At 41.7% G+C, this 24339-nt stretch overlaps 1 protein-coding gene across 28 annotated transcripts in view; it reads right to left on the bottom strand.

The window, feature by feature from the left end:
- The window catches only part of EPB41L3 (erythrocyte membrane protein band 4.1 like 3), a 98270-nt gene that overhangs the window by 56855 nt on the left and 17076 nt on the right, over nucleotides 1–24339 (bottom strand). For all 28 annotated transcript variants that reach the window (XM_040550082.1, XM_040550080.1, XM_040550107.1 and 25 more), the window contains exons 2-3: nucleotides 12450–12655; nucleotides 4253–4450 (exon numbers count right to left, since the gene is read on the bottom strand). In XM_040550082.1, coding sequence (XP_040406016.1) covers nucleotides 4253–4450; nucleotides 12450–12644 — 393 coding nt within the window. In that variant the 5' untranslated portion in view covers nucleotides 12645–12655. The remainder of the gene's footprint in view (nucleotides 1–4252; nucleotides 4451–12449; nucleotides 12656–24339) is intronic.

Genomic DNA, 24339 nt, shown 5'->3' with positions numbered 1-24339 from the left:
CACGCCTCTTAAATAAGCCTGCTGCTACCATCCACAGGCTCCCAGCCGAGAACTGCAGTAGCGGTACAGATGGTAACACTTCTGTTTTTTGGTTTTGGAGGAGGATGAATTAACAGGTTGGATTAGCTATTTAACCTGGTTTTGGCTCGTAATGTCTTACTGCATGAAAGACTTTCTGGGTCAGGATAGATACAACACACTGGCAGTAATAGTGCAGGGCCACAGGAAGAATCTTTTATCTGGCATTTGCTTAAGATCTTTCCAATGAAAGGGTACCACACTAGATAAATTGCTGTTAACCTCCCCTTTGAAGTTACCTCCACTACGTTTTCCTCTGCAGATACATCTCATACAATATGAAAAGACCCTGGTGCCACATATGCAATGTACTGGGCATGAGAGAGACCAAAAGGAACAGTGGAAGGCAGTAAAGACTGTCAGCAGTGGATAGGGAATAGGAAGGAGGGGTTTGTGAAACAAAGAACAGGAAGGGGATAATGGATTAACCAAACCTGTCTCAGAAGCATCTCAATCTGTGCAAGCATGTGCAATTTCGGCTGTCAGGTCTTTAACTGGATGAACACATAATTGATAAGCTGTAGGTTGTGCTCTACTTGAGAGCAATAAGCTTCTTTAAATGATATGAATATTTAATGTATATAAAAGCATTTGTCTTTTGCAGAGCACTCTATAGAGCAACTGATGGATTCTATAATGATCCCCCTGACTAGGGAATGCACTTCCAGAGGGATAAATAACTGGCGTACGTCCAAGTTAAGATTCACTGACAGAGCTGGTATTCTAGCCCAAAAGAAGGTTTCTAAATTTCCAGTCCTTCTAGATTACACTGCTTTTCAGCCTTCAGTAGGTAGAAGCATGACATACAGACAGAAATAGAAGACAGGAGCTGGCAACACGGGATGACGTTTCTGACTCACATCCACTGATTGTCACATCCCTACCCTGGGCCACTGTCCACGCTGAGAGATGCAGTTACGTGGGTAAAACTCATGGAATGGGAACACTAAATATTTGATTGGCATGTCCCTGCCTGCCCTTCTTTTTAAGGAATTCACCTTGGGGAATTTACTGACCTCCATAATTTGTTAGATTTTTGAATATACCAAGATGTATTTTTTTCAGTTTAAAAGTATATAGTAAGCTTACTTGTGGGGTATCTTTAAAACATGATAGTTTTTTTTTTTTTTTTTTTTTTTTAAAGTGACATTATTTCAAGGAATCATAAAGGTTGGAAAAGATTTCCAAGATCATCTGGTCCAACCATCCCCCCACCCCCAATGTCACCCACTAAACCACGTCCCCAAGCGCCACATCCAACCTTTCCTTGAACACCCCCAGGGACGGTGACTCCACCACCTCCCTGGACAACCTGTTCCAATGCCTGACTGCTCTTTCTGAGAAGAAATGTCTCCTCATTTCCAACCCAAACATCATCTGGTGCAACTTGAGGCCATTCCCTCTAGTCCTATCACTAGTTATCTGCAAGAAGAGGCCAACCCCCAGCTCCCCACACCTTCCTTTCAGGTAGTTGTAGAGAGCAATAAGGTCTCCCCTGAGCCTCCTCTTCTCCAGACTAAACAACCCCAGTTCCCTCAGCCTCGGTCCCTCCTAAGACTTTTAAGACTTGATTATTTCTCAGACTGCAGCACCATTTTTTTTTTATATGAAACAGCAACAGAACTTTATTATTACCCAGAATTCCTGTAACAGAACTTCATCTTCAGCTCCTATGTGATTTTCTGAAATGTCTCCTGTGACAGACCCTCAGTCTCCCCAGCCTACTAAATATCTTTGTATACACTTTTTCTCCCCAGGATAAAAAGCACAGCAAACATCACATTCGTTGTCTTGGCTGGATACGGACTCCTTTCACTCTTTCTGAATTTCATGCACATATAAAGTGGAATTCCCTGGGGATCTTCCCATGGGTCAAAGAGTGGGGTGTCCTGGAGAGGTACCTGCAGTTGCATCCTCAATGCATACAATATGCTAACAATACCATCTGTGAAGGACTCAAGGTCTGGGTCATTCATTTAAGGGGTGTTAATGCACGTGTCACTTCAGCTGTACTTGTGCCCTGAAATATTTTTGACTTTTCACTACTAAATTCTGTTTCAATGCACTCAATGGCCTGCTCATCATCATAGTATTACAGCTTTGTCATCTGAGGATTCATCCTTTTGGAAGCCCTATTCTCATCGATATTACACTCTCCCGAGGAATTCTAACCATCTTAGAGGCAGGTACAGTGGTTACTGATGACACTCAATACAACTGCAAGATATTTCAGCAGTCTAGATAGAGAAAATGTATACAAAATCTGTATTGGACATATTATTCAAGAGTTACTCAGAACTTATAAAGCAGACAAATGTGACAAGTAGTAAAACGTGATGGTTTCTATATGCTAGCATTTTGACACTTCAACTCCAATAGAGTCCAAGTTCAGAGGAAAAGTGAAACTTCCTAAAATAAAGTATTATTCATAGCATTTTTTTGCATAGGTGAGAGTCTAACATAATAAATCTCCCCTTCCGCTCCATCTTATATCCTCATAAAACTCAGCCTTGTAGACAAGATTTCCATAGAACTCCTATTTTGTAAAATTTGCTTGACTGTATTCCAAAAAATGACTCAGGTTTTCCACTCGAGTGGCAAAAGCTGAAACAAGTATCACTCTTTCCATCAAAGCCAGCAGAATCATTCTTCCAGGTTAATGGTTTGCACACTATCTTTAACAGATAAAAATGGGACTACAGGTCAAGAAATGACAATTTAATAGTCACAAAGTATGCAACCAGAAAGCTATTGCTAGTCTGACGGAAACAATACAGGATTTGGCCGCTGAAACTAAAAGTCAAAAGCATGATTGCTAAACTGCTATACAAGCAACTTAATCACAACTGCTCTTTGGAGCTAACTTCTAGCATAGCAATATTTGCACCAAACTGTAAAACCTTCTTTCTCACCTACCACTCTCCAGAGCACTTAAAACAAGAGCAGCTGAATGAAATCTGAGCAAGGATGTCAGAAACTGGCTCCCAACCAGTTGGCTCCCAACTGGCTCCCAACTGTCCTCAACCCTCTGCCCCCAACATGAGCTCTCCTCCTTTGTATTCCCGTGGATTCCCCTTTCAAGTGCATAGACTACCCCATCCCTCCCTTTTTAATCTTCTGTCCTCCCTGGGTGACTCCCACTACACACTGCAGTTACCCAAAGGAGGGCAGGCGATGCTGATCCCTCTAACGCATATCCTTCCCCTTCCAGGAGGACATTGCTCTGGCTGGGGCTCAGGCTTGCCTTGCGTGAGTGGCCTCCCAACCAAAAGCAGGCTCAGGACAGACAGGTTCACTGCTCAAAGACCGCTTTAGTGACATGGCTAGAGTGGCTGACTGGAGAAACAGGTCCACCCTAAGATGCTAAATTTGCTTATGCCTATACTTCACTATGGCCTTCTGGAGTTCAAGGCAAGACATCCTCTCAGCATGGGGCTGCCAGCAATCACAGACCAATTGGTTCCTAAGTGACAATGCAGCAAAGACTGTCCCTCCCCAAAGGAGGCTCCTGGCACAGTCCCAGAAGGAAGGCGAGTTTCCTTATAGAAAATCACCAGCAACTTTACACCAGTGACGTTTACACGTAGTTCTGATTCCCAGACACAGTGGAGAAGCACATAAAATTCCACACTCTAACTTCTGTTTGCTTCTGACATTTCCCCTGGGTATCTCTTGTGCCCCCACTTATCTCTTGATGGTCAAAACTACTATTTAGATACTGACTCCATATGAGTCCCTATTCAGCAGAGTACCAGAGAGAAGGGAAGTCCTATGAGATCAAAATCCTTCTTTGTTTATGGACTTTACTGCCCATAATTCATTTCCTGCATTCTGTTGTGGCATGAGCTGACAAAATATTAATCCAGTCTCTGGCTGTTCCAGGGACTGCTCACTATTCCTCACCGGAGCTCAAATCTGTGCAACTTCTTCCATCTCCACAGAAAACAATGGAAGCAGCTTTGTGCATGGCATTGGTGAAATATCTAGCCATTCATACTTTTGCTTAAATCAGGAATCTAGTTTCTCTCTTTTTTTTTTTTCTTTTTTAAAGTCTTAATCTACAAGTCTCATTTCAATTATTTTCCTCCAGACAGAATGAAAAAACAAACAACAACAACAAAAATCAACTAAAATAAAAAATAATAAAAAAAAAACACAGGAAGAAGCAATTTACCTCTACTTCACATGCATATTCAGATCCATCCAGGAGTGTCACTTTGCACTGCATATTTTTAGGTTTCTTGACAATCTTTAGAGGAGACTTGGAAAGTTTGCTAGAGGATGACTTTTGAGAGAGCTTGTCGTCCTCTAACTGCTGGTATTCCAGCTGTTTTGCGCTTGCAGCTGCAAACTCTTGTTCTTTGTCTGTGGCCTAGAAAGAGAAAGAAAGATAAGTTAGACAAACTGATTGTGCAACACAGTGTATTATGCACCCTGCTTTCGGCACACCAATAAAGTGGGTCTAGCGTGGGGCTTGGGTAAGAGGGCCCATGATGCATGGCAGACTCCTCATTAACTATTGAAAAGTCTCTTTGTGTTCCCCCCAACACTTGCACCTCGCGCCAAAGGTACAGAAAAGCCAGGGAGGGGGGGAACATGCATGAAGATACTTTAGGTTTCTTCTTTTTCCATAGTTACAAAATCCCTCTCAGACTCGGACCCTTTTTTCATCTACTGGAAGTGCTGAACAATAAGTAAACATCTTAATGAAGAGACATTCCTACAGATTGTTGATATTATCTTAAAGACCTGTGTCTATTAAATCATATCATGTTTCCATGTGGAATAGGAAAAGACCATTAGGTTTGCGCTAGTTTTGATATCAGTGAGACGTGCCTTTGAGAGCAAAAGGCTCCCCAAATGCCTGAGCAAAGGGTTAAACAAACAGGATGGAAATAAGAGGCCAAACATCTTTTATGTGCAGCTGGCTGGCTAATGGATGATAACTACAGGACAAGAGGCTGGATTTTGCTCTCCGCAGATGCTCGGTAAGTCCTTTAAGCTGGCAAGAAGTAGGTTCTATCTGAAGGACAAATATACTGCAGGGGAAAGGGGAGAGAAGAAACAATCACGGTTACTTTTCCTTGGGTTTATCTGAGGGTCAGACCATTTGAAGAGTTACCATGATGCAGCACAGCTCGTGGTCCTTTTCACTGCAATAGATGAAAGCCAGAACAGCTCTACAGCATTTTGCCTTTCCTAGCAACTATGCCACAGTCATTATCTTTCAAATCAGTTATGCCCCTGGTAGTCTCCAAACAAAACCTCATCAGGAGTGCAGTAATACCTAAGCTAGAGTTTTAATATATATATATATATATATATTTAAAACCTTTTAGTCATCTTGCTACAAGGAAAAAATAAACAAACGTTTTGGCTCCAAATGGTTTCCATGTAAGAAGCAACAAGCATCCCTGGAAATAATATCGTAAATTAATCCTCCAACTCTGTTTCCATTCATTGTATGTAATAAGCCTTTCATGAGAATGGAGCAAATCCGTCCAAAGGCTTTAATCTGCTTTGAGACCAAAACAGCCTTGCATCATATAACCAGCAACAACAGCATGGCACTAAATCACAGGGAACTTTCCCCACGAGATTTAATACAAACAAGCCATAAGCTCTCCTTTTTCATTTATGTGAAAGGGGCACGGGGGCATTTGGAGTCAGCCACAGCGCCATCTCCCACCAAAGCCCCAGCTGCAAAGAGGCAAGGCAAGACCCCACATTCCTCCTTTCCCTACAGGTGAGGGCAGAGCAAAGGTCTCCTGGGCTTTCCTGGGTGGGGAGATAAGAACAAAGTGCGACTATGAAGATGCATAGAGGAACAAAGAAGCTGCTTTCACAACCCACCAGCCGGCTCTTCCCCCATCTATTTCCAGACCTGGAGGATTTCCTCCTCCTGGCACTTGGACGCCAGCTCTGCATCCGGACGTCAAGGTCCTCGTATACTTTGAAGGCTGGCGGGAGATGAAGGCACAGCATATGTCACAAGATTAGCTGTTTGCTGAGGATTTAATGCTCACAGTGGCCCTGACAAAGGGGGAGAGTCCCTCCAGGCTCAGAGCAAGGCTAGAGGCCAGTTACCCCTCTAGAACCACGAGGGCCAGCTGGCAAGCAGTTCAACCTACTACACTGAGAGGAAAACAAGACTCGAGATGTCTTCTCCTTGGGCCCCCGCCACTAATGGGCAGCGGGACTCTTTGACGGTTTCTGCATGTTTTCTTAAGGAAATCTACCATGGAAGGTACATATGCACATCTGCATGTACAAAAGTCATTCCGGGGCTGGAGGTATTATACCTTCACTGCAGGTGGCTCATGTAAGAGTTAAACCCTCTCCACGACCCAAAAACCCCAACCAACCAAACCAAAAAACAGATGCATGGAATTAATCTTTTTAAAGAAAATAGGAAAGCTTCTTGAGAGAAAAGCCCATGACAGCAAGGGTACCCTTCAGCCATTTAAATTTTAGAAACATCTTCAGCCTGAAAACAAATTTTTTGAATCCTTAGATTGGTGATTGTTTTCCTTCATGAAGACACTTTTAACTCAAGACTTCGGCAGACATTAACTTATTTATAAATACATATATATTAAATGGAAAAAAAACAGTATTGACATTATTTTGTTTATTAGGTTCCTGTCTACACTAAGATCAGAGGAATCTGTCTAGGTTAAAATCATACAATGGATTTACTCCCATTTGTCTGAAGAACAAAACATGCCGGGAACTATTAGAGAAGATCTCCTGAACTATGCTGACATGTTTAGGCACTGAGGTACTTTCAGAGCGAATTAAGCTTCTTCTTCCTAAAGAAACCTGACATTGTGGTATCTAGGAAAAAAAAATGGCCAGTGAAAATTCCACATACTCAGTGGATTATTCTGAACTCTACAAACATTGTTGCATTCTTCCCCCCATCCTCTTTCCCTCCCTCAGACCACATTTTTGCAGTATTTTCAATGTTATGGACTAAATTCTAGTGCACCACAAGTTGCCTCAGGGTTTGTGTTTTCTGAGCATGAGCTTTCTCATCTTTATCTATATTACAGAATCACAGAATCACAGAATCACAGAATCACAGAATCACAGAATCGTCTAGGTTGGAAGAGACCTCCAAGATCACTGAGTCCAACCTCTGTCCTAACACTAACAAGACCTCCACTAAACCATATCACTAAGGACTACATCTAAATGTCTTTTAAAGACCTCCAGGGATGGTGACTCAACCACTTCCCTGGCAGTCCATTCTAATGCCTAACAACCCTTCCAGTAAAAAAGTTCTTCCTAATATCCAACCTAACTTTAGCCCATTCCCCCTCGTCCTGCCACCAGGCACGTGCGAGAATAGACCAACCCCCACCTCTCTACAGCCTCCTTTAAGGTACCTATAGAGAGCGATGAGGTCGCCCCTGAGCCTCCTCTTATCCAGGCTAAACAACCCCAGTTCCCTCAGCCGCTCCTCATAAGACTTGTTCTCCAGACCCCTCACCAGCTTCGTTGCCCTTCTCTGGACTCTCTTGAGCACCTCCATGTCCTTCTTGCAGCGAGGGGCCCAAAACTGAACACAGTACTCGAGGTGCGGCCTCACCAGAGCCGAGTACAGGGGGACAATCACCTCCCTAGACCTGCTGGCCACGCTGCTTCTTATACAAGCCAGGATGCTGTTGGCCTTCTTGGCCATCCGAGCACACTGCTGGCTCATATTCAGCTGCCTACCAACCAGTACTCCCAGGTCCTTCTCGGCCAGGCAGCTTTCCAACCACTCATCTCCCAGCCTGTAGCGCTGCTCGGGGTTGTTGCGCCCCAGGTGCAGGACCCGGCACTTGGCCTTGTTGAACTTCATACAGTTGGCCTCAGCCCATCGGTCCAGCCTATCCAGATCCTCCTGCAGAGCCTTCCTTCCCTCGAGCAGATCGACACATGCACCTAACTTGGTGTCATCTGCAAACTTACTGAGGGTGCACTCGATCCCCTCATCCAGATCATCGATAAAGATATTAAAGAGGACCAGCCCCAGCACTGAGCCCTGGGGGATGCCACTAGTAACCAGCCTCCAACTGGATTTGACTCCATTCACCACAACTCTTTGGGCCCGGCCATCCAGCCAGTTTTTAACCCAACGAAACGTACGCCAGTCCAAGCCCCGAGCAGCCAGTTTCTTGAGGAGAATGTTGTGGGAAACGGTGTCAAAAGCCTTACTGAAGTCAAGGTAGACCACATCCACAGCCTTCCCCTCATCCACCAGGCGCGTCACTTGGTCATAGAAGGAGATCAGGTTCGTCAAGCAGGACCTACCTTTCATAAACCCATGCTGACTGGGCCTGATCGCCTGGTTGCCCTTCAAGTGCCGCGTGACGACATTCAAGATAATCTGCTCCATGAGCTTCCCTGGCACTGAGGTCAAACTAACAGGCCTATAGTTCCCCGGGTCTACCCTCCGGCCCTTCTTGTAGATGGGCGTCACATTTGCTAGCTGCCAGTCGACTGGGACCTCTCCTGATAGCCAGGACTGCCGATAAATGATGGAAAGCGGCTTGGCCAGCTCCTCCGCCAGTTCTCTCAGTACCCTCGGGTGGATCCCATCCGGCCCCATTGACTTGCGTACATCCAAGTGCTGTAGCAGGTCGCCAACCAGTTCCTCGTGGATAGTGAGGGCCACATCCTGCTCCCCATCCCCTTCCACCAGCTCAGGGTACTGGGTATCCAGAGAACAACTGGTCTTGCCGCTAAAGACTGAGGCAAAGAAGGCATTGAGTACCTCAGCCTTTTCCTTATCTTTTGTAACTAAGTTTCCCCCCGCATCCAGTAAAGGATGGAGATTCTCCTTAGTCCTCCTTTTTGTGTTGGTCTATTTGTAAAAACTTTTTTTGTTATCTTTAACGGCAGTAGCCAGATTGAGCTCCAGATGAGCTTTGGCCTTTCTAATTTTATCCCTGCACAGCCTCGCAACATCCTTATAGTCCTCTTGAGTAGCCCGCCCTCTTTTCCAAAGATTATAAACCCTCCTTTTTCTCCTAAGCTCAAACCACAACTCTCTGTTCAGCCAGGCCGGTCTTCCGCGCCGTCTCGTCTTTCGGCACGTGGGAACAGACCGCTCCTGAGCCATTAAAATTTCCTTCTTGAAGAGTGCCCAGCTTTCCTGGACTCCTCTGCCCTTCAGAACCTCCTCCCAAGGGACTCTGCCAACCAGTGTCCTGAACAGCTCAAAGTCAGCCCTCCGGAAGTCCAAGACAGCGGTTTTACTGGTCCCCTTCCTGACTTCGCCAAGAATAGAGAACTGAACCATTTCGTGGTCACTCTGCCCAAGACAGCTCTCGACCACCACATCTCCCACCAGTCCGTCACTGTTTGTGAACAGAAGGTCTAGCGGGGCACCTCCCCTGGTAGGCTCTCTAACCAGCTGCATCAGGAAGCTATCTTCCACGCTCTCCAGAAACCTCTTAGACTGCTTTCTCTGGGCTGTGTTGTGCTTCCAGGATACGTCTGGGAAGTTGAAGTCCCCCACAAGAACAAGCGCTGACGACTTCGCGGCTTCTGCCAGCTGCCTGTAGAACTCCTCATCTGCCTCCTCATCCTGGTTCGGCGGTCTATAACAGACCCCCACCAGGACGCTTGCCTTGTTGGCCTTCCCTCTGATCCTAACCCAAAGAGACTCAACCTTATCATTCCCAGCCTCAAGTTCCTCAACATCAAAACACTCTCTAATATAGAGAGCCGCACCACCACCCCTTCTGTGCTGCCTGTCCCTTCTGAAGAGCCTATAGCCAGGCATTGCAGCACTCCAGTCAAGAGAGTGGTCCCACCACGTTGCCGTGATGGCAACCAAGTCATAGCCTTCCTGCTGCACGATGGCTTCCAGCTCCTCTTGTTTGTTACCCATGCTGCGTGCATTAGTGTAGATGCACTTCAGTCGGGCCATTGCCTTCTCCCCCGGCCTTGCCATTGTTCCCCCTGGTACAGCTCCAACAAGCCTTATTTCAGCCCCGTCCCCCTTCTTTCCTAGTTTAAAGCCCTCTCAACGAGCCCTGCCAGCTCCTGGGCTAGGATCTGTTTTCCCCTTGGAGATAGGGACCCATCTGTGGTCACCAGGCCGGGTGCCGAGTAAAGCGCCCCATGGTCAAAAAACCCAAAATTTCTGTGTTGGCACCAGCCTCTGAGCCACGTGTTAATCAGGTGGGCTTTCTGTGTCCTCTCAGTACCCCTCCCTACCACTGCAGGGATGGACAAAAACACCACCTGTACTCCTGCTCCATCCACTAACTGTCCCAGTCCCCTAAAGTTCCGTTTGATAGCCTTCAGGCTTCTCTCTTCAACATCGTCACTGCCAGCCTGGACTATCAAAAAAGGGTAGTAGTCAGAGGGGCGAAATTTTCACAAGTTGCCTCAGGGTTTGTGTTTTTTGAGCATAAGCTTTCTCATCTTTATCTATATTAATATATCATACTATGACACAGGGTGTTCAATGACAGCAAGAGAGAAAATTATATCCATTTGCACATTATATCTACAATTTTTGACTTTTTTAATGACGTTACTGCCAATAGTTCTGTTGGTTAGTATTGCTTTTAAGTAGTTCTTTCCTGTGATGCAGACACCTAAGCTACTACGAAATATACTGAGCAGATCATCGCTGCTAGACCTGGCAGTCACCTGACAACAGAGAATTTTGGATTCAAACTGGTAATCTCAACATGGGAAATCTCATATTTCTTCACTAACCCAGATCTGTCAAGGCTGTACAGATGTCTGAGCACAGGTGGGAAAGAAAGAGGATCACACAGCGCACAAGGGCATCTCAGGCCTCCAAACTCACACCTCCATAAACACAGATGGACAGTTTGGTGCCTAAGGGCTTTTTTGTTATTGTAGTTGTTTTTGTTTGTTTGTTTTAAAGAAGAAAATCAGAAGAAATTTCAAGAGCAAAGATCAGTGAAGATGTCTGGAAGAACAAAATTGATAATACTCATGCCTAGGCCTGGCAGAATTGAATTTTACGTTAATGAACTGTTTGTGTAGTGGTCTTTTCTCCTTGACAAGCAGCCCTTCATCTTCTCCCCAAACTAACTAAACACAATTTCTGATCTAATTCAGAGACTGAAATTCTCCCAATACACAATTTGTAGGCGTAGGAACAAGAACAGAAAAGTTTTTGGTGGGGATAGAGAGAGGCTGATCAGAGTTTGTCAGTGGCAGAAATGGTCAGCAGTCAAAAAAAAAAAAAAAAAAAAAGCAGTTCTTCCAATGGTTGATCTTCAGTAGCTATAAACACCAGAAACCCTGCCTTGCCACATCTACTTCTTGGGATATAAGAAATCAGACACCTCTTTCAATTTGGTCCCTGAAATATTTGTCATCCTAAGCTCTTACGTAATATGTCCCTAAATAAGGGACATAATAGAAGGCTTTGCTTGTATTTGAAATTGCTTATGCTCCATTTTTTCCTCACCAACAGCAAATTTGGGCTGTATTTCTGAGGAAAAAAAGCTTAAAACCCAAGAGCACAGGCAGTCTCAAGCAGTTCTGGGGGAAACACTCACAACGATATTAAGCAAAGCCTTACCTCTGCTTGCTTCACCAGCACTGCCTCCCAGCTAGGTAAAACAACAGGACCTTATTTCAAAGTATCTGAGTTTTATTAATTTATTTATTTATTTTAAGAGTAGACGAGGTGCAAGACTGACTTATTTCACTCTTCAAAGGTGAATGCCATCAGAAGGGAGTCATAACCTTACGGATCTAAAGGGATGTGATTTGCAGGTACCTCATTAGTTTTGTTTCACTTATCCATGAAGAACAATGCCTGTTAATCCTATTGACTGGAAATTGTTAACAGGAAAAAGAAAATGGCTGCCACAAATTTAATAAGTGCAACAACGAACCAAACGGAAAAATCCTGTGACAGCCCTTCTAAAACCTATTACATGAGAAGTTAAAGTAATTATAATGCAGTCATTTCAGAACTACAAGAAGCTTAAGAGACCACAGTTTCTTTATGGCTCACACATCAGACAAGCAAGCATGAAATCAGTTTTCAGCAGGTGTCAAAGAAGAAATGAACTCTAAAAACATTTCCAGCTTCTTAAAAATTGGCACTGTTTGCTACCTGATGCAAATGCAAGATGGAAAATGTTTCCCACTTAGTTAATAAGACTGGCCTTACAGTTAAGCACTGGAGTCTGAAACACCTGAGATGAATTTCCAAACATTCTATATGAAGGCTATTATGTTTAAATGCAGAAGACCAACCAATTGAAATCTACAACCGTCAAAACAAACAGCCTTCCACGCAAATTTGAATATATGTTTCCAATCCTAATGAAACAGGCTCATTATTTCCCAGGAGGAATAACGCACGGCTCCCTTACCTGTTCCTTTTTCACCGGTGTGCTGTGCGCTGCCACAGCTGAGAACTGCTCTAGTGCGTTTTGGTGCTCTTCGCTCAGCTGCTGCTGCTGTTGGTCCTGCGGCTGGACCTCCGCTGCCCCTGGCTGTGCAGGGGTTTCTTGCTGGTCCTGCTCTTTATCCTTGGACTCAGAATCTGATCCCGACTCTGTAGTCATGGTTGGTTATTCTGTAAAAACAAGGAGAGCAGACCTACTGAGTACAATCCTGTAGCTGTTCACTTGTAAGCTACATTTACAGAGTAGAGAACCATTAGTCACAAAGTCTTAGCTTACTATGTCCAGCCTGTAAACCTAATGTGACTATTACACTGGCCCAAGGAGGATCACCAGGAAAGCTTTCCTTGTGCAAAGGAATAAGTCTAAATCTGTACTCTAAAGAAGAGCATGGTGACATAAAACCTTATTCTACACTATCACATACAGACAACACTGCAGGAATTAAGTTGAAGTTAAATGTAGAAATGCAGTTCTTTGTAATTCGTAAAAAGAGAGTAACATATTGAGAAAAGCCTATGTGACTTTTAGTGTCCTAAATCCAACACAATTCACCGTAGCCTGGGTTTCCAAACCATGAGCATGCAAAAACTTAAAAATGTTCAATCTTTTCTTCTTAACATTTAAGTCAACAGGGCTTGAACTCCTCAACAACTGCACTGCTTTTGGAAACAAACTCAAGTACTTTTGATGTTTCTAGGCAATATATATGCTGGAAACATTTGAAGTGGGCCCACCAAGATCAGTGCAATAATGTCCTTGTGTCCATTTCTGCCCTTCCCACTTGAATTCACCCACACTTCTGTCATTTCTTTCTAAGTGCTGGAGTATGCAAAAGAAAAGATAAATACTTCCATTAGGTAATTCTAAGAGTAAGATTTCAGAAAAAGTGAATACAATTTTTCTTGAATATGAAATGCCTATGCCTGAACTTAGCTTTGTCCAGTACTGAATCAAAATGAAAATATTAGCAATATTCATTCAGACTCTTGACATCTGAATTTAAATGGTTTAATTACAAATATGTGCTTGGCACCCAATTCTCAAACTATATAGAATCAGAATGAAAATTTAGAAAAGTACTGCAATTCCACATGAAAACAGGGTTTGGAAAAGCAGACACCATGCCAGTTCAGCAAATAGAGCGTACTCATATTTTTATTACTTGTACAGCACCATGATGACTCAGAATGTACTCGAGCATTTTGCTTTTAAGCAACTCAAAAACAAATCAGTCTGCTGCAATCTATTTCTGTTCATCATCAGGCCGTAACTTCTTTAACCTGGTAACCATAGCTACAATGTAATTATAAGCAGTTCCACAGAATATACATGCTAATTCTCCACAGAATATACATCTGCTAATTCATCTGCTATGAAGTCACTATCACTTAACATACGCTACAATATTTACTAGTAGAAACAGATTTGCTGAAGATTACACAAAAATTACGGGCAATTTTTTTTTTCTAGAATGCTTAATAAGCTACATTGCTTGACAGAAAACATTTTAAATTAGGTCAATTAATATTTTCAAACTTGTTTACGTATTGTGTGCTCTCAGGGCTAAGCTCTCCAGTGAATACACTTCTCTGTACAGCAAGCAAGTTCTCAGCACTCAGCATGTCCTCAGTCTTTGTACTGTGTGTGTGAAGGTGTGTGCATGGTCCTACCTTCGGTACACCAACACTCACAAGTGAGAAATACAACATATATGGTAAACTTATGTTTCAGGCCATATTTTCGAAGTCCTAACATATGACGCACCTACTTGGGAATACATCGTAAATTGCTACACTTGAGCTGACACAGTTGTATGAAAAATGCCTCTGAAAAATGTACTATTTAAACCATTTTCTTCAGCATCTACAAAAAGCAATAACTATCTCTGTCTTTTAAAATGTGACAGTGTGGGAGGTATTCATCTAATCGAACTCTGGATGTATGCATCTGAGACGGTCACTTTAAACTCACCACATACAAAAGGGAAAGACATTTCAGGGAGTGATTCCTCTGACCTATTTTAGATGTCTGCTTTAAGCTGAGATAAATCACTTACTAGCACTATTTTGTTCTACTTGTTATGAAGGAAGCTTAGACAAGTTCCTCAGATGTAGAGCAAACAAACTCATTCCCCATACTCAATTCTATTAAGCCATTCTTTTTGTGCGCTTTAAAAATTAAATTGTGGAATAATGTTAATCTCTCAGAGTTTTGTTTTGCCCATCTGTCAGACCAACATATAATGAACTATTCTTCATCTGATGTTATCATGCTCGGCTTGCTTTAAAAGCATCCAAGACTCCACAAACTTCAGGGTTTTCTTCCCCCACCTCCAAATCATATTCTGTACAAATGTACAAAAACATTAAATGCAACTTAATCAAAAAATTAGATCAATAATAGCAAACTATGCATGATATTTTCTTTTCCAGATATTATGAACTAACAAGTAGGAAAAAAGTAACTTTCAGCTACAAAATCATGGATAAAACAACTCCAAACAGCACAGATGACCAATACAAAGTATAATGCACAGAGACAAGTATCTTCAGGTGTTGATCTATATAAGATCAGATTGCCAGCTGACACAAATCAAGCCTGCCTTTCTTCAGTTTTCACCATAGTGCTTCTGGAAGCTAATTTTCACACCCTATACAGGTTCTTTCCTGAGAATTTTATTTTATTTTTTTGTCCTGGACTGTAGTAGGCTCAGAAACATATCCAGTTAAATTAGTCCCACAAAAGCCAACTCTATGTAGTATGAACTGAAAACTAGCTTTACTTCATTTGCCATTTATAATTTTGCATCTCAAGGAACAAAAAATGTAGTTCTTCAGTTCTTCTGGGACATACTGCATGAAACAGCTTTGCAATTCTGCAAGGTGCTCTGTGGGACTGGTTTTCACTCTAGTTACATGCAAGTCCTCGCTTGCTCTAAGACTGCTTTGTTAGAAAACTTCTCGTGCATTATCAAATCTTGTAGCATTAAGTGATTCCCTGGATACAATATTCCTGTCATTAGTCAGCCACCAGATGGATTTAATTAACCCAAGGTTACCCATTTCCAAATGTCTTCTCTATTTCCCTACGCATACTAATATGTTTAATGACAAATACTGAAAACAAAATACTATTAATTTCATGCTGTTATCTTACAGATGTAAATAGAATCAAAGCAAACATACTTTAAATCCAATTTCTTCTGAACTCATCAGATGATTGCATTTTTGAGATCTATCTCATTCCATGTAGTGCAGGCTGAAAATACCTAAACTACAAGATGGAAAAACAACATTCCTCTCTCTTTTAGTCCAAACCAACAGGCTGTTTTGCCTTCCTTAGCAAACAATTGCTTATCCTAAAGAACTTTTCAAGCAATTCATTTATTTATTTTTTTTTTTATAAATGGCATAATAATCTTCATAGGAAGAGGTCGTTATTTATTGGAAGAAATAACAGCAATCTTAAGAAACCTAACAATATAAATATTATTCTACTTATGTCTGTATGCAATTTGTACTTGACAGAACAACTAGTAGTGTCTGCCTACTCATCAAATATATTAAATTGGCTCAGCATTTCTTAGTTGTATTTTATTGGTTTATTTACTATATCTAGCTACGTACCAAAATCATGACTTCTAATATGAATTTCAATACAGGAAGAAACACATCACTGAAGTTCCTTAAACTTTTTCTGTTGCCAGAACAAACCCTGTATCAAATTCCTCTTTCCAGCCAACAGAAAACAAACTAATGAAAAGAAACTAGGAACACTACCTTACACAAATGAGGTAATACTATGCAACCCAGATGTGCTCTTGGATATCTAAGTTTTGGCTTATAATCCCATATTTAAAGATTCCAAAAGATTAGTTCAGTCCAAACTTAATACAGATGCTGCTAATGCTGGATACTCTAAGTCTAAAGTCAATTTGTATGCAGAATTCAATCAGAATGAGAATCAAGTCTTTATTGTTTAAAGAAAAATAATGCACAGAACTAGCTAATTTAATCTGTGGTGTCTACTCAAAAATTAAGTTTAAAACATATGCACTTTCAAGCAGTGTAAAGGTTTAAAATATAAGGGTTTCAGAGCGCTGCAGAAGAATAATCAAGAGAATATTAATATACCATCAAGGTATTAAAAACACTTTCAAAGAAACTACAAAGCATATTTTAGAATAATTTTACTAGATCAAATTACAGATAAGGTATCTTTTCATACCTTTACACTGTAGAAAGTAAATACACTTCATACGGATTGCAAAATCTGCAAAACACTTGCACTGAGCTTTCACCCTAAAACCTTCCAGCACACCTAGTCATTATTACCTAGAGCTATCAATATATTGCCAGTTGACAGAGTGCCACTGCCATTACCAGTTAATTGTCATGGATCGACAGAAAGCTGGTAACTTCCTTTATTCCATACTGGAACCAAAATCATATTGTGCTCTATTAATAATTCTCTTATCAGGCCAAGCCCAGGCTATGTCATCTGGTTCCCCTCCAGTAAGTGACAGTCACAATCTACTGTATATATCTATATGTTCAACAAGTTCACTCCTCTCCTCCCATTCTCAGAGTGCAGATCTTCTGTCTCACCCATCTATTGAGCAACTGAATTCACAGCTAATTGACAGCAGAGTCCATGGCTTAATTTACCCAACAGTCATTAATAAACCTTTATTTATTTTCACTAGCATGTATTTATATGTGTCTGATACATTAAGTAAACTGAAATCACATTACTGAAGAAATTGGAAATTAATTCCAAAACAAATTGTGGTGCAGTGACAAAACAAAATTGAACCAAGTATAATTAAATGATCTATACATAGCCACCAACTATTTCCTGTAATGCAAAGATTAATGATTTATATTTAAATGCTTCTGTGATCTAATTAATTCTCTTTGTGGAAAGTTCCTCTTTAATTATAACAATTTCTGAAGATGATTATAAATCACTGCGAAGGTCCAACTTTGGAAGTTACGTAATAAAATAACGATTCCATACTTTAAAAATAATGTTCCACATAACGAGATGCATATTTATACAATAACAATGAGATACTGATGAGAAGAGCATATTGAGAACAACACTGCCACTGAGAGCAGTAACAGAAATGTCAAGATATGATTCAAGAAAAGAGTATATGCCAGACCACTGTTTTCTAAACTTGAAACATAAACTGTTTTCATGAAAATGCTTTATGTCTCAGCTTCTTTCATTCCAGTTAGTATGTTAGCAGGAAAAAGAGAATTTTTGGATGCCCTTTAATTTGCATTAATCTTGCCCTCACATTGTGGAGGCACCTAGGCCACAAAAAGCCTGGCAAAGCCTCACTGTCTGGCAGTCTAAAATGGCTCCAGGACTCCAGCCCAGGATGTGCAACCCCTATACTTATAAATGCATTGGTCATATTTACGAGCTTAAGATTACCTCTTAAACATAAAAAATGTTTATGGCAATACATGAAGAAGAATTGGGTAATCAGTACACACTTTTGACCTACCAACAGACACATCCCTCAGAGGGAACAAAAAGGCAATGGCACACTTGTCCCCATGGACCCAAACCTCCCCCATCCCAGGCACACGTAGACCTCTCTGCAGCTATGTCCCACAAGGGCTGCTGAAAGAAAATGAAGCCAAGGGTTCCTGGAGAGATTGTGCCCCGCTTACTGAGTGTGGAGATGGGAAGTGTCAGAAAGTTTAAATGGGGTAAAAAAAAAAAAAACAAACAGAAACACAAAAAGGGATCGTACTCCGAAGCAGAACCAAGGGCACACGACTCATATGATGGACATAAAAGACCACCGTCGACTTAAAAGAAGAGATCACAGCTAAGATACAAAGTGGATTAAAATCAGCAAGGAACGCGGCAAACAATAAGAAGAGATTCTACAAATACATAAGGAAAAAACAGGTCCATTACTTAACACAAATGTGGCACAGGAAAGGCTGAATTATTCAATGCCTCATTTCACAGAGGCTAGCTGGGACCAGATATTCAGCACATCTTTCAACCTAACATATAGGATATGCAAGTGCAGGCTGGAATAATGAAAGAAGAGGAGATTAAGTCATCAGTAAATTACAGGTTTTCAAGTCAGCAGGAAGCACTGAAAATGTCCCTACAGTGCTTAGGGAACTACCGGCAACCATCCATAAACCATTAGCCAGAGAGGCCAGGTAAGGTCTAAAAGAAATTAAAAGACCCAACCTGATCTTACAAAGGAAAGTAAGGATGAAAAAGACAGAAATTATAGTGTACTTTAACAACAGTGAAGTCAGTGGAATAATAAAGGGTTTCCAATCCTGTAAAAATAATGTGATTAGAAAAAAAAATAAAATCAACATGAATTTATCAAAAAGTGATGTCAAATTAATGTAATGTCTCTCTCGCTCTCTCTGACAGGGCATCTGTCCCAGCTGATAAAAAGAAAGTGGAAAAAGCAGTGCAGATGACTGAGCCTATCTTTAGTAAAGCTTTTAAACCAGTACCACATGACTTTTTCATGAACAAACCACAGAAACAATTTAAATGATTTTAAAAAATGGGTGCACAAGCGATTAAAAAAAAAACAAACCCTATGCCATGAATACTTATCAGTAGCATGATGACAACCTGTGAGAATGCATCAGTTGAGGTATCACAGCCCACTCCAAAGCATTAATGAATGAATGGCGAGTACCCGAGCTGTGCTTAGCATCGCACCAAGGGAGGCTGGGGCATGCTACTGCAATACTCAGTCAGCTTTAACACCAGGAAAGCAGTCTGAAAGAAAACCGTGTATAGGCTGAATCGGACTGCAATCTGTAACAGTAACTGCAACAAGAATGGGGACATCACAACTGAAAAGCTATGAGGAATAACCGGCCAGGTGGCAGGAATGAAGCAGCATAAGGGTCTGAAGTCACGCATTAAACAAGACCAGTTTCATTTTGGGATCTGCTATTGGAGCTATTCTGCCTTCTTCAGCACCAGGGAGAAATATATGGTATATTGTATTTCATTTTGGGCCTCATATTTTTTGAAAAGTATGTATTAGAGAGTGTCAAAAAGAGAGTAGGAAGAATGGTATGAGGCTTAGAAAAATATGATGAGTGGAAAAAAGTTTAAGGAGCTGAATTTGTTTACTCTGAGAAAGTGAACGGAGAGAGGGGAACTGATAAGAACCTTGCAATACACACAAGCTTCTTACAGACGGAAAATAATCAAGCATTTGCTCACAGCAGAGCAAGAACTTGATTGGCATCGAGTGGGATTTAGTGTAGATGGCATACCAACTACAGCAACAGTCAAGAAGAGGCTGTCTATAGCCGTGTGCAGTCACCACTGGAAACTTACGCACAGATAAAGAGCAGCATCAAAATTCTCTGCTTCCCACTTTATAAAGCATAAGCATTTACATTTTGTTGATTTTGCTACTCTTTCCAGCTGGGGTGACAACTCCAAATTCACAAGATGTATGTATTTGTTTCCACTTCAGAGCACTGGATGAACGGGATAGCAACTTTATTTCCTGTTTACCTTCCAGTTCTATGAATCAGTGAAATTACTCAGCCCTGTTTTTGTTCTTTTGTTCTTCACAGCAATAAAACCCAGAACGGCTGCAAATTCTTATGTCCCTCCTGCACACAAGGTTTACAATGAGTATGACCAACACACACTTCCCTGAATACACCAGATTGCCTTTTGGGGTCTTATCACCTAGAGCACCCCCCAGGTTACCCTAATTTCTGAACAGATAAAAAAAAAATCAGGCTACCATAAATATTTGTGCTGTTTTTCCCCATCCTGCTGATCCAAACAGTTTTCCTCACAGCCAGACAGGGACTTGCCAGAGGAAGAAGGAAACTGTACTCTGCCAAACACCCACCAAACTCTCTATACAGGTCTCCAGTTGCTGCTGCACCCTTCCCTGCACCCAGAGTCTACTGAGAAACAGTGGGGAATTACAGGGTTCAGGGGGGAAGCAGATGTATGACGAGGAGGAGAAGGACAATAACAGAGACTAGAGCAGCATCCAACAGATGCTGATCATGATATAACTGCACATAAACAACCTCAACCTTGCCTCTCCCTCATTTCAGTTAAAAAAAAAATAATCCAAGCAAAAGAAAATACAGCAAAGCTGCTTGTAGTGTTGTGATTACAACTGATTGATAAATACTCAACTAAAACAGCATGAAAGAACCCTCAATGGCATACCCTGATTTTCTGCAGAGAAGCGACTTTGATTACTTGGGTTACATTTACATGAGGTTTTGACCTTTCTGAATTGCTCTGGAGCCAAACATTCACATGCAGTCCCTTGTGCATCATTCACTATTTAAAACTTGCATTGAATGCTACAGAGCCTGAGCGTGCTTCAGGCATAGATCTTTAAAGTTCGCATTTTCTTATAGGAAGCAGAAAACAGAATCGATTTTGGATTAAAAAAAAAATAGAAAGAGCTGCAGAAGTTGCTGACACATGGCAGGTGTGGCAGATTATCACTCTACCCTCAGGCCAAAATGCTGTAGCACCTGTGCACAATATTTTCTGTTTCATACAGTACCTAACCAGGCTGTGCTCCCAATCTCACATGAAGACAGTAATCAGACAGGCAAGGTGCAGACCAGAGCATCAAGCCCTTCTCCTCCACGGGCTTCTTGCTCTGTCCCACCAGTCATCTCCAGCTCAGATAATGGAAAAGCCCATGAAGTAAAACAAACAAAAAACCAACCAAACAAACAAGATAGAATATAAGCTTAAAATGCCAGCATGGCTTTTCTGATTTCCTGGGCATTTAGTAACTGGAATTCATAGAAGAATTGAGTTGGTTTTGCTCTGTTTTATGCAGTGGCATTTGAACAAACCCCACAGGGCTGCTCGCCCTTGAACTAAGCCCTCACCAGCCCACTACTTGCAAGAGTATTCACGGTATCATATTAGAAGATCACAAGATATCTTCACATTATCATATTACAAATTGTTGTTTTTGCAGTATTTTCTGAAAATCTGCCAAGAACTAAGCTTTTTAAATTTTTTTTTTTTTGTATTTATTTTGTTTATATCAGTTGTTTTTTCCTCGAGTCCCAGAGGAAGGGTGAAAGCCTGGCAGTTTGAGAGACCTACTCCACGGCATCCCCTATTAGCACTGGGGAACTGCACGCTGCTTTCCAGGCATTTTTGTGAACACAGGATTACAATAACCAGGAAAACATTAAACTCAGGTAGGCACAAAGGGAAGGAAGAAGTTACAGGTAGTGAAAAAATAAAACAGATGAGCAAACCCTGAATCCACACTGGGCCCTACCTAAATAAAGGGTGCTCTGTGTGAGTGGAGCGGTCTGAGGCCTGGGGCCTAGAGCCCTCCACCTTCGTTTGGCTCTGTTCTTCTCCAAATACCACACTAATTTTACATCCCATTTTTCACTGCAGCCAGGCTATATTGCAAGTCATGATAGTGTGTTTAGCAGTAATAACTTTTGTTTTTCTGAAATGGATTATTCACTTTGTATTTTGATTTTAACCTCCTGGGTGTTCACTTTGCTTTTTAACGTAAAACACACCCTGCGATATCAAGTGATAGACTTTCCAGTTGGGAGCACCACGTCAGGAAACCACTGGCTCCCAAACAAATTAAATCCTTGCGAGTCTAAACAACCAAAGCCGTGGCATCAGACAGTCAGCTTTTTATACCAAAACTCTTTGGGGACCCCCACACTCCCCAACGCTTTATTGCCTGCTGCAGACTACAAAACCACCGTTCATTTGGCACAGGCAGCGAGCCCATGACACCAGGTTAACACTGTCGCTGCAAAAGCATGCTTCCAGCCCTAGCCAGACAGAAACGTAACGGATGATCAAACTGGGAGAAATGCAAAAATGCATTTCATAGTGTCCCCTGACCCTCCCAAAAATCTCAAGCGCAGATATCAGCAGTCTGCCCCGCTGCCTGTGCACTGTCAAAAAGACAGCTCTCCCCGTTCAGCTTCCCCAAATCACCAGCTGTTGAACAGTTTGTTGGATGCAAACCAAGCCCTACAGATGGTGCAGTGGGAGTGCAGACTTCTAGGAACAAGTCGGTCATCATGGAAATAAATGCACAGATGACAAGGATATTTACGGAGGATCCAGGCATCTGCAGCGCGGAGCAATCTAACGTAAAACCACTGAGTAAGCGGGATTCTCTCCCAGCTTTGGTTATGCTTCAGTTAAGTGTTTTGGGGCCACTTTAGTTGCACGTTTCCAAAACACAGGGAGCTCATGCACATGTTTTTCCATGCACAGTAGTTATGTCTTGAGGACCCTTTGCACGATGAACCCACAGCTAATTAAGAGCAAGCATACTGTATCCTCACAACAACCCAATAAAGCCAAAACCTTTCATCATCTGTGCAGCTGCTCTAAACCACAAGAAGGTGAAGACCAGCACCCAATACTGCCTGACAATGAAAACTGCTATCTTTAAAGGGGATTTAACTATTTTCAGTTATCAAACCCTCATATGCTGCATATACAGCTCCAATTACATCATGTAATCCTGACTCTGAAGATGGATGTCACCAAATCTGCAATTCCTCCTCAACATCTACAGTCATCTTGGACTTAGTCATGAAGAAGTGACAGCAGCTCTGAAAGGACAGAAGGGGTTAGGCAATGAGGACAGTCAGGTGGCTTGCAGTGCCCCACTGCACAGCAGTCAGAAAAAATGGTGTAGGGAGAGAGAAAGGAGGGGATAAGAAAGAAATTGGCAGTGATGCAGCTTAGTCACAAGAATGAGAGGGAGAAATAATGGACAAACTTGGAATAGAAGGAAGAAGGAAAGCTCTTTACAGCTTTTAAATCATTGAGGATTCAAAAAAAAAAAGTTATTGGAAGTAATTTTAAGTTAGTCAGCAGGAGTTGAACTTTTTTTTTTTTTTTAATTGATTCTACGTCAAGCGGATTATTTGAAACTAGAAATGAAGGTAATTAAGTTAGATGTTGGTATTTCCTAACTCAGGAATACATGGCTATACAACCTAAATCATTTCCTTTCCCATTTCCTTTTTCTTATAGATAGCCCTGGTTAATGTTTGATTGCATGCTTTGAAGGTTAAAAACCACTAACTTGGTAGCTCCTATCTACCTTAATCTAAGGAAGAATCCTACAATTAAGAAATAAAGTGACAGACTTCAGTGTCTGTTCCGTGTGCTGAATTTCAAACTTGTCACTTGTATTAACCAGGAAAGTGCCCAAAACAGTGACATAGGTACATAAACTGTTAGTTTTTCCATCCTTCCCACTGACTTCGTGCTGGAGCCAATGCAAGTATCCCTGGGCATGTGACAAAGGACTGCTGTGCATTATATCTGCTGATTATTTTACGCCAATCCATTTCTTTCAGCACCCTCCAGATCACAGCATGTGAAATTCAACTTATTTATATTCTGCACTACATGGAAGCTTTGGGATAAGGAAACTGTCTCAATCCTTACAGGAAAGATTTGCCCAAGAAGGCATTTGTAATTTTGATGTTTAACTTATCAAACAATTTTGGTATCTTAATGTACAATTCAGCCTTCTCAAGAGTTACTAAACATGCAGAAAATAGAAAGAATTACTCCCTACTTCATCATAAATTGTAGTTCAACAACCAAAAATGTATTCTAGTAGTTATGGTTGATGCCAGATAATGGACAGAGTTGAATTTCACCTCTCCTTCCCCTGTTTTGCAGCCTGTTTTCTGTGGGGACAGAAATCTCCATGCCAATATTCATATGGTTATTACATCTGAACTAAAAAATGAATGAAGTAATCCACCCACTCCCTAGATGTCATAAATGCCCTGGGGAAGTGGTGCCCTGCAGCTGG

The sequence above is a fragment of the Cygnus olor genome, chromosome 2, assembly GCF_009769625.2.
Source record: "Cygnus olor isolate bCygOlo1 chromosome 2, bCygOlo1.pri.v2, whole genome shotgun sequence".
Taxonomy (NCBI): Eukaryota; Metazoa; Chordata; class Aves; order Anseriformes; family Anatidae; genus Cygnus; species Cygnus olor.
This window is presented reverse-complemented; position numbering and strand designations above follow the sequence as displayed.